The sequence below is a fragment of the Lathyrus oleraceus genome, chromosome 5 (genome assembly GCF_024323335.1).
Source record: "Lathyrus oleraceus cultivar Zhongwan6 chromosome 5, CAAS_Psat_ZW6_1.0, whole genome shotgun sequence".
NCBI classification, from domain to species: Eukaryota; Viridiplantae; Streptophyta; class Magnoliopsida; order Fabales; family Fabaceae; genus Lathyrus; species Lathyrus oleraceus.
Window position 1 is genome coordinate 182,160,857 of NC_066583.1, and position 19,131 is coordinate 182,179,987.

The window sequence follows — 19,131 nt, forward strand, 5'->3', positions numbered from 1 at the left end:
TAATTCGAATTCGAATTGAGGGCAGACGTACCCATAGCGAGGTCGATTGGGGAACTGCCTAAACAAATCCTTGTGTACTCTCTCTCTCTCTCTCTCTCTCTCTCTCTCTCTCTCTCTTTCTCTATCTCTTTTATTTTTCGATTCATAATTTATCGATTGCTTTGATCACCGGATCAACATTGTTTAGATCATAATTTTGATTACATCTTTAATCTTGATAACTAACCATTTGGTTGTATTTGGATTTCTTAGAATAACAAACACCATATAAAATTCCAAACTCTGTTTTTCGCACATCAAGTGTTCGACAAATTGTTTGACTTAGTTTTTTGTGTATGGATATCATTTGAGATAGACTTTTACTATTGTAGAGTATTCAATTAATTGTGATTAATTATTGTTGATTGACTTGTGGATTATTATCATAACATTGACACCTTTACGCATTTTCAGGCTATTCAACAGTAGGTTCAGTTAGATGATTTTTGATCCGGGAAATATTTGAAACTTGCGTCCGCGCCATAAATGTTCCTTTGGATAAATTTTTAACTTGGGATATATTCATCCCCCATCTAGTTCTAGGACTATCGTATAACAAGTGGTATCAGAGCTCCGGTTGTTTCCGGTCTTAAGATTTTCTTATTAGATAATGGCTATCGAGCCTAAAGGGGCGTATGATAGATCACCTATCTTTACCTGCGAAAATTGTGGTTATTGGAAAGCTCGTATGCGTATCCATGTCAACTTCGTTGACAAGGATATATAGGATGCAATCATCAATGGTCCAAATGAAATTACAATGACCAATGATGAAGGTGTCACCATACCAAATCTGGAAAGTCAATGGAATGATAATGATAAGAGGTTATGGTCACATGATTGGAAAGCACAAAATATTCTCATATCCACTTTAGGTGTTGACGAGTATTATTGTGTTTCTCATTGTGGTACCGCCAAAGCTATGTGGGACGCATTAGAAGTTTCCCATGAGGGAACTAATGAGGCCAAATAAGCTAGATTCAACACATTAAACCGGAGTTTGAACTCTTTCATATGAAGTAAGGTGAAACCATTACCGACATACAAAAGAGATTCACATATCTTATTAACCGATTGAATGCTCTAGGGAACCATATCTCCAATGTTATTGCTACTAATAAGGTTTTGAAATGTCTTAACAGGGAATGGTAACCCAAGGTCACCGCGATTAAATAGGCGAATGATCTTAAAGCACTTGATCGGAAAATTGGAATAACATGAGCAAGAACTCACTTTCTTAGAGAAACATGAAAAGGAGTATGAAAAGAAGATGAAGAAAGATAAGGGTAAAGACAAAGAAGAGATAAAGAAGTTCATTGCTCTAAAGACTTCTAGTTTAAAGTCATCAAAGTATGAGCAAAGTGATTGTGAAATAAGAAGTGACAATGATTCCGATGATGAAAATATGAGGTTGTTCGTCAAAAGGTACAATAGATACACATGGAAAAATAAAGTCAAGCACTTCGACCCGGATGATAAAGAGATTGGGTTGTTTGTCATAAGATACCAAAGGTATATAAGGAAGAATGGAGTTAAGCACTCCGACAAGAACTTAACCAAGTTTGGAAGGGTAGAAAAAGCCTCAAGAGAAAATGAGAACAAGAATGGTAAACTTAGAAGTTCGTGCTATAATTATGGAGAATTTCGTCACTATAGACCGGAATATCTGACCAAATTCTCCTAAGATTAAGAAAGACAGAGAAAGGGCATCACAAGAAGTCTAGCGAGTCTAGAAGAGAATATGGTACTTGGGAGAGCGCAAGTGATTCCTCAAGTGATGAAAGCTCCACCTCAAGCATAGAATTGGCCCAAATTTGTCTTATGGAAAATAGAAAGAAGATGAAAAATGCAAGTCTTTCAAAGCTTGAAAATGTAAATGTCTTGTCTTATCTTAAATTACAAAATAACTTTGAAAATCTTCATAAAGAGGCTTTAAATGCTTTTAACAAATTAACTTCACATGAAAAAGTATTTTTACACTTAGAAGCTAAAGTGTTAGAATCTGAAAGGAAGTTGGAAGCTATTAAGAGATATGTGATAAATATTCAAAGTGACAAGAATGAGGATGAAAAACCTTCTAGGTTTGGTTGTGAATCTTGTCATAATTGGCAAAAAGAGATAAATGCTTTTCAATTCAAATTAGACAAAGCCTTACAACCAAAGATTGCTTATGTTATTGATTCGTCTAAGTATGAAAGGTCTTTGAATCATTCATATAAGAAACATAAATTTGTTAAAATTGAGTCTAATAGCAAAGGCACATCTCATCATAGCTTGTCCTGTCTCTATTATTGCAAGAAAGGTCATACTATTGAAAAATGCAAATTTATGAAACTTTTAGTTCCTAAATGAGTCTTTCAATGGTTTCCCAAATGTAACCTTATTTTCAATCACCCCCAAGGACCCAATGAAGATTGAGTACCTAGCACTTGTTGTTGATTTTACAGGATAAATGTCTTGTATCTATGAAGAGAGTATGGGATCTTGTTTGTGGATACTCAAGACATGTGGCGTGTTACATCTCCCTGTTTCGTTGACTTTGTGGAAACGAAGAATGGTTGTGTGACCAAAAGGAATCAACTTTTAATGTCCTTTAATTGGTAAAAGTGTGTTGATTACTATTAATGTTTTATCCGAGAAATATCGGGATAATTTTTTCTTTTCATGATATAGGTATATCTTCATAAGACATTATCAATGAAACCGAAAAAGGAATTGATCAGCCTAAAATGGTGGAACGTGAGAAGGAAGAAGATAACGATTGTGAAAAGGACAAGGTTGAAAGTCCAGCTGCAGTGGATGATTTATATTTGAATTAGAGAAACTCCAATGATCATCAAATCAATATTCTTCTTAGATACATTATTAATCATACTTTCAAGTACTTTGTCAAATAGAAAAATGGTAAGATCGTTGTTGTCTAAAGGTTGTATGGAACGTTTTGCATTTATTCTAACTTTCATTCGAGAGTTTCTTGTAGAATACATGTGCATCCTCCGTCATTCGTACGGTGAGGTAATATCTTTTCAACTTTCGCTTTGTAAGGAAATTCTTTCTTTTGCCTATTTATTTTTCAAAGGTATATGATTTACTTTGTGTATGATATATGTTATGAATGTTCATTTCTGAAAATTTCAAGTGATAACCAATGTGTGTTTCATTTAAAAAAGATTGTAGTGACCTTATCTAAATATATTCACATGTATGTTATACCGCCTCTACTTATGCTTGCTTGGAAGATTTCAAGTTTATGTCGATGATATTATTTTTGGATCTAATGACATGCAACTTATAGAGGAGTTTTCTAATCTTATGTAGGATGAGTTTGAGATGAGCCTTATGGGGGAGTTGAATTACTTCCTTGGTATTTAAATCAAATAACTCAATGAAGGGTCATTTGTGTGTTAAACCAAATATTGCAACGACTTGCTAAAGAGACTTAGCATGGAAGATGCTAAGCTTATTGACACTTCTATGGCCACAAATTGAAACTTGGAAAAGAATGAAAATTGGAAGGATATAGATGTCAAGAAATATAGAGCGCATCCTTAATCATTTCATAAGAAAGCTAATATCGTTCTTTTTTCCATTTTCCCTTTTTGTAAGTATGCTTTTATCTTTACATGTTACTTGTGTTCCAAATGGTTGATATTCTTGATGTTTGAGTTAGTTCATAAATATTCACTTCCAAAAATATCTATTGATATATGTCAATTATATGCTTTTAACAATTTTGTATTTTTCTCTCTATATGCTTGAAATATGCTCTTAATGCATTGAATTGTTATCTATTCTTGCATGAAACTTGATTGAACATGTTATAATGTTAGTAAATTATTATTGTGTGTCATTGTTATGATAACATTTTTTTTTGGTTTGTGTGGTGATAAATCTTTATCGCCTTGCTAGAGCACATGCATGTGCAACATTTCGGGAGTACCAAAGGCATATGTCATGTAACCGTGTGCAACTTTTGTAGCAACTTAAGAGTTTTTGAATGTATTGTATCCTTCATATTTCATGTTTGTGCTATTTTATTTGGCATTCATTGTGACAATCATGTTGTATTGTTTCCTTACATGCGTGTATTTATGTTTAGGAATTTTGTTTCAATATGTATATCATTCTATGTGAGTGCTATCGTGTGAATTCTCTTATCTTTGCAATCCGTCTCTGTGTGGTTTATATTCGTTTATGCGTGTTTTATGATACTTCACATAAGTTGCTTCATTTCCTTTTGATGTTGTCAAAGGGGGAGAAGCAAGGTAAAATTTGAGGATGCATATATTCAGGGGGGAGCTATTCATTATTAACGCGTCGTCTCAAGTTTTACCATCACAAAAAAGGGAGAGTATGTGAGTGCATCTTCCGTTAAGTTCCATTATGAGTGTTTTGTATTATGTCAAAACTAGGATTCTTTGGCTTTTATTTACATTAGACGGTATCCTCATATTCTCTATATGCATTTTAGCATTAGGAAACACACAAGTCTTTGGAAACATCTTTAAAAAGGTCTAATGCATTAAACATGCATGAAAAATCAAGTCTTATGAAAAATTGTTGGTCAGGTCGACACATGCATATGATAGGTTGAAATATACGTAAACATGTCGGTCTATAGTAAAATTTTCCAGGCTATAGGTCGACACATCCTTGCTACAGGTCGGCACATATATTGTAGTACTAAAGCATGTAACTTTTGTTTCATGTGCTGACTCCACATGTCGACACATAGGAGACACATGACATTGATTGGTCGACACATGACCTTCAACAGGTCGACCCTTGCCTCGTACATGTCGACACATGACTTCAACAGGTTTACCTATATGATGATTGTTTTTGCATATTTTCATATTTTCTCAAAGTTCATTGCATTCCTTTTTGCTCTCATTCACCCATGCATATATATACTTCATACATGCATCATTCTCTTGTAAGGTTTCTAGAGTGAGTAAAACCTGCACGAGTCTAGGATTTCAAAGCATCTGATCATCTTCAATTAAATCTATGCATATGCACAATCAAACTACACATAATTATTTTTTGATTGGTTTCCATCTAGATTAGGATTGATAACGTCCAATTAGGTTTGTTGTATCGAGAATATTAGGTTGAGATCTTTTAGGAATTCAAATGAGAAAACCGAGGTGGGTTTTTCTTCAAGATCTTTAGAGTTTGAAGCTTTTGGACAACATTGTGTAATTCGGATACGATCGAGTGAAAGCCTTGGGACTAGGTGTATTGTGCAAGGGAGTAGCGTGAAACGGTGGATCGTGTTGACAAATTTTGGGTTCAACAAGTGTGCGCTTGGAATTCATTCAGACGGGTGAAAGCCTTGAGAAAATGAGGTCTTGCAAGGAGGTTGTAATAACAAGTGAATTGAAGTGGCGTCGTTATTACATGATCATGTGTCTGGGATTAATTCAGTATGGTGAAAGCCTTGGGAAAAGGGGTGCCTTGCAAGGAAGTAGCAACAACAGGTGAATTGAAGTGACATGGTTAGTTACTTGATCAAGTTTTTTAGAGGTGTTAGAGTCAAGAACAAACTTAGGGTTTGTGAGAATTGATCTCTCATCTCTTGTATACATTCATTTGAAAAGTAAGATTTATTATAATAATATCTCAATTCGAATTCGAATTAAGAGCAGACATACCCATAGCGAGGTCGATTGGAGAACTACCTAAACAAATCCTTGTGTATTCTCTCTCTCTTTTGTTTTTCGATTCGTAAATTATCGATTGCTTTGATCATCGGATCAACATAGTTTAGATCATAATTTTAGTTACATTTTGAATCTTGTGTTTGTTGTATTGATCACTAACCATTTGGTTGTGATTGGATTTCTTAGAACAACAAACACCATATAAAATTCCAAACTTTATTTTTCACACATCAAGTGTTCGACAAATTGTTTGACTTAATTTTTTGTGTGTGAATATCATTGGAGATAAACTTTTACTATTGTAGAGTATTCAATTAGTTATGTTTAATTGTTGTTGATTGACTTATGGATTATTATCATAACATTGACACCTTTACGCATACTCGGGCTATTCAATAGTAAGTTCGATTAGACGATTTTTGATCCTGTAAATATTTGAAACTTGCCTTCGCGCCATAAATTTTTCTAAGTCAAATTTTCGGATAAATTTTTAACTTGGGATCTATTCACCCTCTTTAGACCTAGGCATATCATCTAACATTCTTTTGTGATTTTTTTTTAAAATAACCAATTTTTTCAAAAAAAAATAATTCTAAAATAACCAATATTTCCAAATTTTTTGTTTTGAAATAACCACGTTTCAAAATAGATGCGCCATTTTAAACCAAGTGGAGGTGCCACTGGTGCTGGCGCATGCTTTAAAAGCAATGCAAGGAGACGCCAACAACCATGGCGCCTATGCATGAGCATTGGTGTATGCGCCAATTCATCTAGCACATACACCTTAGTATTTTTTTTAATAAATAATGAAATATAATATTATAATTTTTTTTATTCATGATATAATAAAAGTCACATGGGATTGACAAAAATTTAATGACCGACCTGATCGAAACATCCCCCTGTTCCACATCCCGGTGTGTTAGTTTGTCTTTGAGGTCTCCCACAATTTTCCTGAGGTGTTTTGGGTCTTTGTATGCTGACCTGATCCAACGATGACTGGTGTGAAGGTCTGACAGAAGTTCCAGCGGTATTTGATAGATTATCATCATTTATTCCTAATAGCCTGAGGGCTCTGGGCAACGGCGCTTCCGTAATGTGGTTTGGTGCCCATGTTGTCGTAGTTGGGTCGATATGGTTGGGTGAATTGTGGACGGTATAGTTTCCCAAATTGGGACGTTAAATAGTTTTGGAAATGAAGCAATGGTTCCTGGCGTGTATTATAGTTAAACAATGGTTGAGTGTTTTGGTGATGGGATGTTTGGATGGTCATTGGTGGGGGCTACGATGAAGTGACCCATATGAATCATTTAGGCTATAGACGGTTGTGGTTGATGCGTACGGTTGTTGGTGGGTAGGGTTTGATTATTGGTTTTGTGGTTGGGTGGGTGGCATGAATGGATTGTGAGGTTTGGTGTTTGGTTTTTGGGTGGGTGGGATGAATGGGTTACGAAGTTGGGTGTTTGGTTGTTGGGTGTATGTGGTAGGGTGATGGTGTGAGGTTGGTTGTTGGGTTTGGGTGGCTTGACATTGGTGTTGGACGGGGACTTGTTGTTAGGCGTATGATGACGAAGTTAGTTGGCGTGGATCAATCAAATACCGTGGCTCAGACACAAATTGTTGCGTTGTTACCGACCTAAACCATGCCATATATTGTTGAGTTGGTCTAGCACCATGTATGACTGGTTTTTTTAAGATGTGTTATCGTCGATTCCTTCAATGACGACACATATCTTTTACGAAGTCTCTCCAGTCGGAATAATCTCAGTGGGCATCGACTCTTTTTTGATGCCAATCTCCCAAACACGTCGGAGATTCTGGAATCTGTTGCTGCATGTCGAACTGCAGTTTTACTCGGTCACTCTGGTGCATCTCCACAGTAGTGAACCAGATTATTTGTGTATTTGTTGTCCAAACTGCAGCATCATCATGGTTAACCTGATGATCAAGACCTAGATATGGCCTCCAAATAAACTGTACAACAGTACAATACGATTAGATTATAAATAGTTTGATAAGTATGTTTAAATTAAAATAGAGTTGTGTAGGAGTATTACATCGACTGGTCCAATGTTATCCAATAGATTGCGATAGACTACTATAACATGTTTCAGACACCTATTGTAGTTCATCCATCTAACTGACCACCTAGATCATAAACAATTGAAAAATATTATGTACAGTTAATAGTAATATAAAGTCTAATTAATTATATGGTAAACTTACTTTGTTGCAAACGGGAATATGAATGACTTCTCGTTTACCGGGGCGAGTGACGGCATTCTTGACCAACCTCATGTTTGTAGCAAATACACACATGAATAAAAAGTATAAGTATTTTTTTGTGGCATTTTTACACATTGCACTATATAGATGGGTCAATATAGTTGAACCCCAACTATACGTTGCACCTCAACCTAACTTATGTTTGATCTCCGACAGACACCCTTCAATCATCGCTGCATATAATAACATTGATAATGGCTGGCAGGATCCTCCTTCGACGCATGTCTTCTATATTAAACATATTGCTCGGAATTTTATGTGGGAGATCAAAGACAAAACATTGCGGAAGAAGGTTGTCAAAGAAGGTTACACATTATCAGAACCTTCTTTCAAACACTACCGCGAAGAAATAAGATTGTCAAACGTAGATGTAATACGGTGTGTCGCAACGCGAAAAACAACCGGCGGAAAAAAACAACAGAGCCGCCACCGTGCGTTATTTATCCCAAAGGAGGGAAAGGAAACGCTCGAAGTAAACCTGGAAAAAGGAAAGGAATGGTCTCACGACCAGAGATTGCAAGGTACGGGAGTCGGTTACGCAAGGGGAAGGTATTAGCACCCCTCACGTCCGCCGTACTCGACGGGATCCACGCTCAAAATAATAGAAAAAAGGTTGCTGAATAATTGCTCAAAGAATGCACACACACTGGAATAAACAGGTGAAAGAACACGGAGGAAACGGACTCGGCAGGATGTCGCATCCAGGACCTACGTAGTTTGTCAGAAACAAACATCAGAGTCGACGTAGTTCGGGGAAATGGGAAACGGGCTCGCTAGGATATCACATCCTATGCCTACGTATCTCATCTGGAATGAGAATCAGAGCTGTCGTAGTTTGGCTAACGCACGCCGAAACAAAACACAACACAGAGACGTCAAAAGAAACTCAACAAGGAAACAGAATGCCAATAGCTGGGCTTATATCCGACTCCACAAAACAAACAAGGAAATGGAATGCCAATGGCTGGGCTTTTACATCCAACTCCAAACAAAAGCAAACAGGAAACAGAAGGCCAATAGCTGGGCTTACATCCGACTCCAGACAAAGCAAACAATCGCTAACCAGCGAACACCAAAGGTTCTCCAACTGACAAACTAAAAGGGAGTCTGGAACTCGAGCCTAGTAGCTGTCACACAAACACCAAGAAGACGCTGAGACGTCAAAAGAAACAAAGAGGTTGAACACACAAACTAAAAGGGAGTCGGGAACTCGGACCCAATAGCTGTCAAGCAAAACACACACATAAAAATAAAAGGGTGAACAAAACACACGTAAAAACAAAAAGGTTGCCCGGAGAGATCTCGCACAATCTCCTGCCTACGTACCTCATCTGGTATGAGGATCAGGGCGACGTAGTTCCCCTAAATAGGGGAGAAACTCTCCTAACCAGAGACCAAGGGAATAACGAACTAAAAGGGAGACTGACTCGAGCCTAATAGTTGTCATGCAATCCACAATAGTCCTATGTTGAGGTATCTAAACAGAACCTAACTCGCACATGAAGCAAGTTGAAACAGCAAATAAATAGCAAGTAAACATCACAGGTGAACAGGTATCACACACTATATGCAAACAAGCGGCTCATACAAGGCTGGGCTTTAGTCAAGGGGTCATATCAACCTCGACAAACAAGCCAACACTGGAAGGGGTGTCTGAGGCTCTTAACCACTGACATCGACCGTCAGGGTGAGCAGATAAAAGGTAATGAGGATTAGACCTCATAGCTCTTAACCCTGGCCTGGGTGAGCTCAAGACAAAGAAGGTGTGGGGGTCCAGAATGAGGGACCCTATTCCACCTGACTGACTCTATACAAGATTTTGGGTGTTTATTCAAAAGCATCAGCACGTAGTGCGAGCGCAATGAAAGACTCAACTGAATAGCAGGGGATTGATTGCAAATCCCTTCAATCTGCCAATCGCCTCTTCACTTAGGAGGTCTTAACAAAGTAACAACACAAATATAAACAATCACAGTCATTGCCTCTTAAGGAGGACTTCAGCCAAATGCCTGCCAAAAGAAAACGACAGGGCTTCCAGACTACATGGAGTTAGAGACGTTACCTAAGTGGTAAACCAACCACAAGCAAAGCCAAGCTCAAGCAATGAGCTAGAAGCGACTAAGGTACCTGTAAGAAAGTCAAACAAGTCAATATTGTGCTCAGACAAACCAAACAAACAATCAACAGTGGTTCCAACCGATATGTTCACAATGCAAGTCAACAAGTAAACAACTCAAGTGAGTTCAACACCAAGGAACCTACAACACAAGCAAGGTTAGTGGACAAAGTAATTTGTATCTCAAGTCATGAGATCAACGTCAACCATTAGGACTAGAAGCTTGAACCTGAAATGCAAAACTCAAAAGGTGAGTACAAACCACTAGTACCAAGACTAGGGTCAAAGACAAAGCAAAAAGTCAAAACAGAAGTTTATATTCAACATGACTCACATTTAATCCAATAAGAACATGTCCTAAAAAGGACCAAACTCAAATCCTAAGGCAAATCCATCTAATGAGCATGCTAAGGCAAAGGCACACAAGGTGATCATATTTGGACATTCAAATGAGAAAAACCATATTAAAACATAAACGAATCAAATGATCCTGAAATTTTTTATGTGCACATAACATGTTAAGCACAAGCATCATGCAAAAAATTGGAATCAGAAGAGATCAAATGGCATGTCAATAAAAATGAACAAAAGCATCATCCAAATGTGTGACACACATTGTCACACCTTACATTCATGTGTCCAAAACAGAGATGAAAAATGATAAAAATGCACAACCAAGCCTCAAAAATCAAGCAACATGTTAGGAATCAGCAGACCAAATTTCAAAGCCATTGGACAATGTATGAACATTTCACAAGCAAATGAATGAATCATGGTAGTTTTGCATACATTTTCAAACATACAATCTCAATTAAAAATCCAAAACCAATTAAATCACACAAATGACATCTAAAAATAAAAGACATCAATACAATTAAGTGAAAAAAATTGGAAGAAAATTGGATTAATATGCTATTTTTTATGATTTTTTGAATGTGATGAAATAAAATGAAATATCAAAAAAATGCATGTCAAAAAGTGGAGGGAAATGGGAATGATTGGCAAAAATTTGAAAATGTGCAATCAGCGGGAATCGAACCAGGTATGAAGAAAATAGAGGCGCTGAAGAAATAAATCCCAAATGTGACACAGCCAGGAATCGAATGGAGATCAAGGCGCGTTCAAAACGCTGCCGTTTTGGCCAAGACAGGGAAAATCAAAAGCGAAATATGAAAGCAGCGAGGCGTGGAATCGAACTGGGTACACACGGTCAAAACATGCGCTCAGCAAAACGACGTCATTTTGGAGCTAACCCTAGCCAATATTTGCAGGCGGCGGAGGACGGTGGAGCAACCGTCTTCTCCGGCCGTCTCCGGCGGAGCTCCACCAATTTTTTTTCCAGAATTTTATGATATTTATATGGTTGGAAAGATCTCGACGAGTAGATCACGAATATCCTATTATCTAAGCCTAGTTCTCAATATATTTCACGAATCGAAGGCGAGAAGTTCCTAGATCTAAACCTTAAAATCATCATATCTTCTTCAATACTTATCCAAATTCAGAAATAATTATATCAGCATTCTCTACTAAGTGAGATCTACAAGATCCTATGCACGAATTAGCAAAAGAAAAGGTTCGAAAATCCACCAACCTGTTGTGCAGTGACCAAAAACAGTGGATTCAAGCTTCAAAAAATATCCAGATATTCTCCTCCAACCTTGATATGAAGCTCTATGTAGGAATTGGCACTTGAATTGTCTTGGATCTTGTTGAATTTCAAACCTCCATTAAAGTGTTGATGTGCTTGAACAGCTCTAAATCTTGCTCAATTTCCACGAATTATGGCTGGATCTTGCTCAAAACTCTTCCATGATCATGATTCTATGAAGAAAAAGTGTGTTTGTGTGGAGAATTTTTGAAATCCAATGAGCGAGAATTTTTTAGGGAAAAGCAAATTCTAGATCTAGAAAATGTGATTATGCCAAATTCTGTTATGATTTTCTATTTATACCATGTACTAATCACTCTGAAATCAAAATTAGGCTTGTGCTAATCATGATTAGTGAAAATTGAAATGCCTTGCCAAAAATGAATAATGGACTTTCATGACCATGCACCACGTGAATTTCCTCATGCATATGCTTGGATTTACTTAAAATCAGCCAATGAACAATTTTGGAATGGTATTTGGCATGCATAATGAACCAATTTTAAATTATCACTTTTCCCTCCAAAATGCACATGAATGGATACATGATCATGTGCACTTATTTCATGCAATGCAATGATGAATTTGGAAAATAGAGGTCACAAGAAGCATTTTGCAAAAAGAGTGACTTCATTTGGAGTTTTGAAACAAAAGTTATGGCATTTTGAAGTTCCATGCACCCTTGATGATCATTTGCTCATAACTCCTCAACCATTCATCAGATGCTCATGATCTTGGACTTTTTGGAAATGGGAGAGAAAATCTTCAACTTTCATGTTGGACAAAATTTCATTTGAAGCTTCTTTGATGTTGGAAAGTCAAGTTGAAGGTGAACCAAAAACTTGCCATTTTTGGAAACTTTCAATTACAGGTCACTTTCCATTTTTGGAAACTTTTGCAACGGCTTCAAAATCTTCATGATATATGTTTGTAATGATGAATGAACTTCTTTGGGACATGAATGAAGTGTCTCAAACCATTTCTCCCCCTCCTAGCCCTCAGCTCTTACACAATTGACTGTATAGGTCCTCAGATGACCTTGACATGCTCTGATCAGCTTGAGCCTCAACCACTTGAGGAATTGGCTCAGAAATGAAACCCTAGCTTATACAAGCCCAATAGAATGATCATGTGATCTCCATCTTAATAGAATACTTCATCTCCTTGAAAATCCCTGGCTGGAACAGAAGTCATTGATTAGGGTTGACCAGAGGTCAAAACCCTAATCCAAAGGAACCTGAACATGAACAATGAAACCCTTGAGGATGACATAACCATGATGATGGTGACATATCCTTGCCAACAAGATGATACTCAACCTTTTAAGAATCAAGAAACCCTGATTGAAGTGCACACCCTCAGATGGCTGATCATCAATCCATGAAACCCTCGGGCCTGAAGCATGCACCTTCTCCATCACTGAAAAGACTTTGGAGGATGACTTCTTATTTCCATATGATATGCAATATGCAAATGCCTAATGTCCTAAAACATGAAATGCAATATGCTAAACTAGTCCCAAGAAGAGGAGTGCAAATTTTGAGGTGTTACACGGTGGATCGACAATATTCCATTGGAGAAGTGGACTAGGGCATACGACAATGGTCAACGTTGGGGCCACATGACAAAAAATCTTGTGGAATCAATGAACTCTGTCTTCAAAGGCATCTGTAACCTACCTATAACCGCTTTGGTGCAGGCAACATATTTCAGGCTAGGGGCGTTGTTTGAGACTAGACGTTCCAAATAGTGTTGCAATCTGGGCAGTTGTTCCGTGATGCTTCAATGAAATTCATTAGACATGAAGCTGCCAAAGCAAACACACACGTGGTCACGGTGTTTGACCGTACTAAAGGTTGGTATAGTATTGTTGAGTCCATGAATCACAATAAGGGCATGCCGATGGGACAATATAGAGTGGAACTAGATAGAGGTTGGTGCGACTGCAGAAAATTCCAAGCCTTTCGTACGCCCTGCTCCCATATCATTGTGGCATGTTCAAAGGTTAGAAGGGATCCATTATACTTATTATCTTACGTTTACAAAGTCATCAACCTATCAAATGTTTAAAAAATTAGGTTTTCCGTAGTGGCAAAAGAGGATTACTTGCCAGAATATCAAGGAGACATTGTCCGGCACAACGAAGTTATGCGAAGGAACAAAAAGGGTCGCCAAAACAGCACCCGTATTCGAACCGAAATGGATACGGCGAACAAAATGGTTAGATTATGTAGTTCATGCCGTCAGCCAGGTCACAATCGTACTTACTGTCTTAGTGTTGGAACGAGCACAACAAGATAAATTTACATGTACCTCTGTTGCAATATATAAAAAACTAAATTTATTTCATATTATAAGTTTGTGAGGAAATACCATTACATAAACAACAACACAAACAACTAACACAATTAAAATATCATTACAATAATTAAGCGATTACAATCATCAAAACAATTTTGCATATAATGCATCATCCTATGAACGTCTTTGTCAGTCTTAATATCCACTCATTCATGCACTTCTCCATTTGGGTTGAACGTAGACACAAGCCATTGGATTCTTCTAATCCTCTTACCTTCTCCAATTTCTCCATCTAACCAACAGTTCAACGTCCAATTAAGACGTTCAAACGAATCTATGTTCCAAAATCGAATCTTTATCGGAGACACAACGGCGGAAAATTAAATCGGCATTTCGCTTGTGAATGTATTCAGACATGGTTAAAACTCAAAAGCTTGAAGGAGATTAGAGTTGAATAAAAGAAAATGTGGTTGTAGGATAAAAGTTATGTGAAAAATATGATTGAAGGGCAACGTATTTATAGAAGAAGTATGAAAATGCATGCGCCAAAGGGTTAGGCGCCACAGATGTCAACACATGTAGACGTCAGAAGTATGGGCGCAAGCACATGCATGCGCCAACACCCTTGGCACCACCACATGCATGCGCCAACACCTTTGGCGCCACCATGCATTGCTTTTAAAGCATGCGACAATGGTGTTGGCGCCTCCTCTTGGTTTAAAATATGCGCAAGTTCATCTGACACATCTGTTTTGAAATGTGATTATTTCCATAATTTTTTTGAAAAAGTTGACATTGACATACAAATGTAGTATATTTCAAATTCTCTTTTTGAAAATGTGATTATTTCCTTAATATTTTAGATTTTCTTTTGAAAAAGTTGTTATTTAAAAAAAAAACCTCTTTTGTATTAACTCACCTAAAATCCAAAAATGCATTTATGGATGCCACATAACTTTTTAAGCTCAAAACCAAATTAATGTAACAATAAGGAATGAAATACATGAACTTTATTTTAAATTACAATTTAGTTTGCTCATTTTGAAGTGATGTAACACAAGAATGAAGTTTTAGAGTGTAAAAGTTGATTGAGAATGGAAAAAAAAATTAAATAATTTTGAGAGAAAATTGAAGTTTGGTCATGAAGAAGAAGAACATGCATCATGGTGTTGCTTTATTAAATTTTACTCTTATAATTCTGAAAATGCATCTCCAAATTTGTCATTGACATACAAATGTAGTATATTTCAAATTCTCATTTCACAAATTCAAAAGTGCATCTCTCTGAATGTCATTGAGTTGATAATTTAGAAAATATCTTTATAGGATGGGTCTGAAAATGCATCTCCGAACTATATTTTTTTTTAAAAAGGACAAGAAACAGTTAAAATGTGTTTTAATGTGATGAGAGTGCGTTCGAAAATACATATCCGAGATCTAATAAACATTCTCGAAATTCCTTATGATGTTTTTCCGTCCCTGAGAGTGGGATAAGCAATTCCCTATTTTATTAAGTAGAATCATTTCAAGGCCTAGGTTCTAATACATAACTTCTTCCACGTATTTCAACCTCCAAACATTCAAGTAAACTCCACTTATTTGTTGGTACTATGGACCTAATCGGTAAACTCATCAAATGTAGTAAGACTTACCAGTAAACATCAAAGAAGAACAGCACATCAAACACACGCAGAATCACAAACAGCAGGACACCACACCCTCCATAAATGTGCCATTACGACATCTAACAAGTGGCAGCACAACCTAAAAAGCCATAAATTGTACCAAATCAATAAAAACCTGTGTCAAACATATATATCAACATCTATGAAGCATGGAGCCCCCCAAATACAACCCGACATTACACCGATATGGAGACACTAGTAATAATTTAAACTAATTTAAACGTAATTCCAAGTATCAGTGCAGATGTCCAATACCGACACGATGTCCAATATCGACACGGTGTACCGGTGCTACATAGATCAACAACATAAAATTAACCGAATGAGAACCACTGATACTGCTTAATTGTTTGGACAACATAGAAGAAATGAGAGGAAAAGCCAACTGCTATGCTATCACAAAAAACTGCATCCTAAAGACTATACAATGCCTTAGAAAAATTATGTTGTATGAAAGCTACGATTAGCATAGCTATGAAATAACAGCTATGCTGTATGCACACCATTATGACATCCACTACAGGTTGCCAAATGACAGAATGGCTATAACATGCATAAACTGTGACAAATCATCAAAAAGCAGTGTCAATTTGTATATAGCAATGGTAAATAGCAAATGCAATCATACAACACATACTGTAAAAGATATTGGTATCCCAACTGCAATTAACTCATGTTCAGTGATACAAATCATCAATCAGCACCTTGCATAAACTGATCAAAATGATATCAATGCCTCGGGCACCAGCCTCCCCGGTTCGTTTTACAATTACCTGCTAAAAGAAAATTAAACAATACAGAGACCTGAATACAGAACAAATTAGAAGCTTTGAAGCTGCAATTCATCAAATACACAATACTGATAAAAATCCGCAAGATATAAACAACCAAGACTCTTCTATCAGACAGTATCCAAAACTCTGAAGAAAATCATAAATTGCCAAACTCATTTCAACAAATATAATTACATGTACAGTGAATCGAAAATTTGGTAACATAGGATGATAATCCAAAACTACATTGAGGAAGAAACTCTGCTATTATACTTCTTCGCAAAAACATCATTAATCATTAATTTATTATAAGTCCTCATCAAAGCACCATGAATTGGACCTTCAAGCTGTTAGTTGTTCACTTGTTCTATCACTTTTAGCCTCTGCTTCATTCAAACCATCAGCTTCAGTTGTTTTCTCTGTCAAATGTGACTCAGTAGCAGTGGCATCAGTGCTCTCTGACTCAGCTTCCTTATTCCCGAACAACTTGGAAGTTAATAAAATTCCAGATCCTACTCTTTTTTTAGCAGCTTCTGCTTCCTCAGCCTCCTTAGCCTTAGCTTCAGCTTTCAACCTTTCCTTCTCCTCTATCAATTTGGCCAAGTCGTCTTCTCTCCTTTCTTTTCTCAACTCCCCTTTAACAAACTCTTGGAACTCCTCATCAAAGTCGACGCCATTGTCATCCAACAACATATCAACAATTTGAAGTACCTCGTCCAACCTTCCTTCCTCACTCAGCACCTTCATCATGAACTGATAGCTAGCAACATCCATCTTGAGCTTCTTCACCATTAGGTCAAAGAAAGACTTTGTATCATCAATCTTCCCAACTTTAACCAACCCATCAACCAACCTATTGTAAACAGCCAAGTTAGGCCTCAAGCCTGATTCCACCATTTTTTTGAAATAGCTAGCAGCATCATCAGGCCTGTTCTCTTTGAAGCAAGTATCCATCAACAAGCCATATGTATACTCATCAGGGTTTACCCCTTTACCCTCCATTTCTCCATAAACCTCCTCAGCTTCCAAAATCATCCCGTTATTACACAACTGCTCAATCAAGTTGTTAAAGGACAGTGTATCTGGCCTGCAACGATACTCACCCATGCTCCTAAAAACCTGAATCGCCTCCTTGAATCTTCCCTCAGCACAATAACCATCCACCATAACATTAAAGCTTCCCAAATTAAGAGCCAACTTAACAGGAGGATTATGCTCCTTGATCATCCTATCAAAAAGCTTCAATGCTTCATCAAACTTTCCATTCTTGGTAAGAGCATCAAGCACTGAATTATAAGCAATGTCGCTCATCTTTTTTGCCTCTGCAAAAGCCTCTTGATAACACTCTAAAGCCTCCTTCTCCATCCCCTTGAGAAAATAACCCTTCATCAAACACCCCAAAACAACCCCATCTTCCACAACCCCGCCAAGCATCCCTTTCAATTCCTCATAAAGCCTTAAAACACCATCCCCATCGGAATTCCTAGCATGACCCAACATCAAATAATGATAAACAAGAGGGTCAGGTCCAAAACCTTTATCATCCATTTGGCCCTTGATATCCATGGCGCGGTCAAGCTTATTATTATCAACCAAACCCTTGACAACAATGCGGAAGGTGGTGGGAGAAGGGTTAACAGGAGCATCATTGATGAATTGTTTGAAATGCTCAAGAGCAGTATCCGGCTTGCGGCAATCAAGATAGGTCTGAAAGATAAGATTGTGAGTAATAATATTCGGAACTACGCCAGCTTGCGTAATGAAACGGTGGAGTGAGAGGAGGTCGGAATAGCGAGACTGACGAAGGAGAGCGTAGAGGACCGCGTTTATGGTGAAGATAGTCGGACGGCAATTGGAATAAATGGAGTGGCGCGTGTAGAGTGCAGCTTCATCAAGATTATTCTCTCGGATTAGGGTTAGAATACGGTTGTGAAGGTTGAGACGGTTACCGGTTAAGGCGGAAGCGTGTTCGGGGAGTTTAGGGTTACTGGGATTGAGGTAATAGGGTGGGGATTGTGATTTAGGGTTTTGATTGGGTGCTTGTTGGTTGCGGTTAAGAGCGGAGAGAGGTGGTTCGATGCGGATCTGTCGCTTACGACGACGGCGTTCTGCGGCGGCTTCTTCCGGGGAGGAGAAAGAGAGGAAGCGAGGGTAAATGGAAGACGGTGGCCGGATTCGAATGTGTCTGTGAGGTTGTGCCACGGCTTTGAGGTGCGCGAGGAAGGTGGCTTTTGAGAGTGCCATGGTGTGTGAGAGAATCAGATAGGGTTCAGAGAGGGTTTAGAAGTTTCGATTTTAGATGATGATGATGATGCAGCGGCATCGAAATGGGCCTATTGGTGTTGGTGTATAGAATGGTTACACTCACACCCCACTTTTGTATTCTACCCCACATTTTGTAAGAAAATAATTTTGGAAAAGATTCAAATAAAATTTACACATGTTTGTTTTAACTTAAAAAATATATATATTATTTTCAAAAATAAATTTTATAATATATATTTTAAATATTATAACTTTTTCTATATTAATTTTTTATATTAAAAAACTAATTTTGATATATTATACCATAAACATACGTTATTGAAGATCAAAACATAATCGAAATCGAAAT

The 19,131-nt window shown here is 37.4% G+C and overlaps 1 protein-coding gene across 1 annotated transcript; it reads right to left on the reverse strand.

Annotated features, from left to right (window-relative positions):
* Window positions 1-16,665: 16,665 nt before the first annotated feature.
* LOC127081978 (pentatricopeptide repeat-containing protein At3g49240, mitochondrial) lies at window positions 16,666-18,868 on the reverse strand. Its single transcript, XM_051022203.1, has one exon. The coding sequence runs from the start codon at window positions 18,759-18,761 to the stop codon at window positions 16,860-16,862; it is 1,902 nt and encodes a 633-aa protein (XP_050878160.1). The 5' UTR covers window positions 18,762-18,868; the 3' UTR covers window positions 16,666-16,859.
* Between the last annotated feature and the right edge of the window lie 263 nt (window positions 18,869-19,131).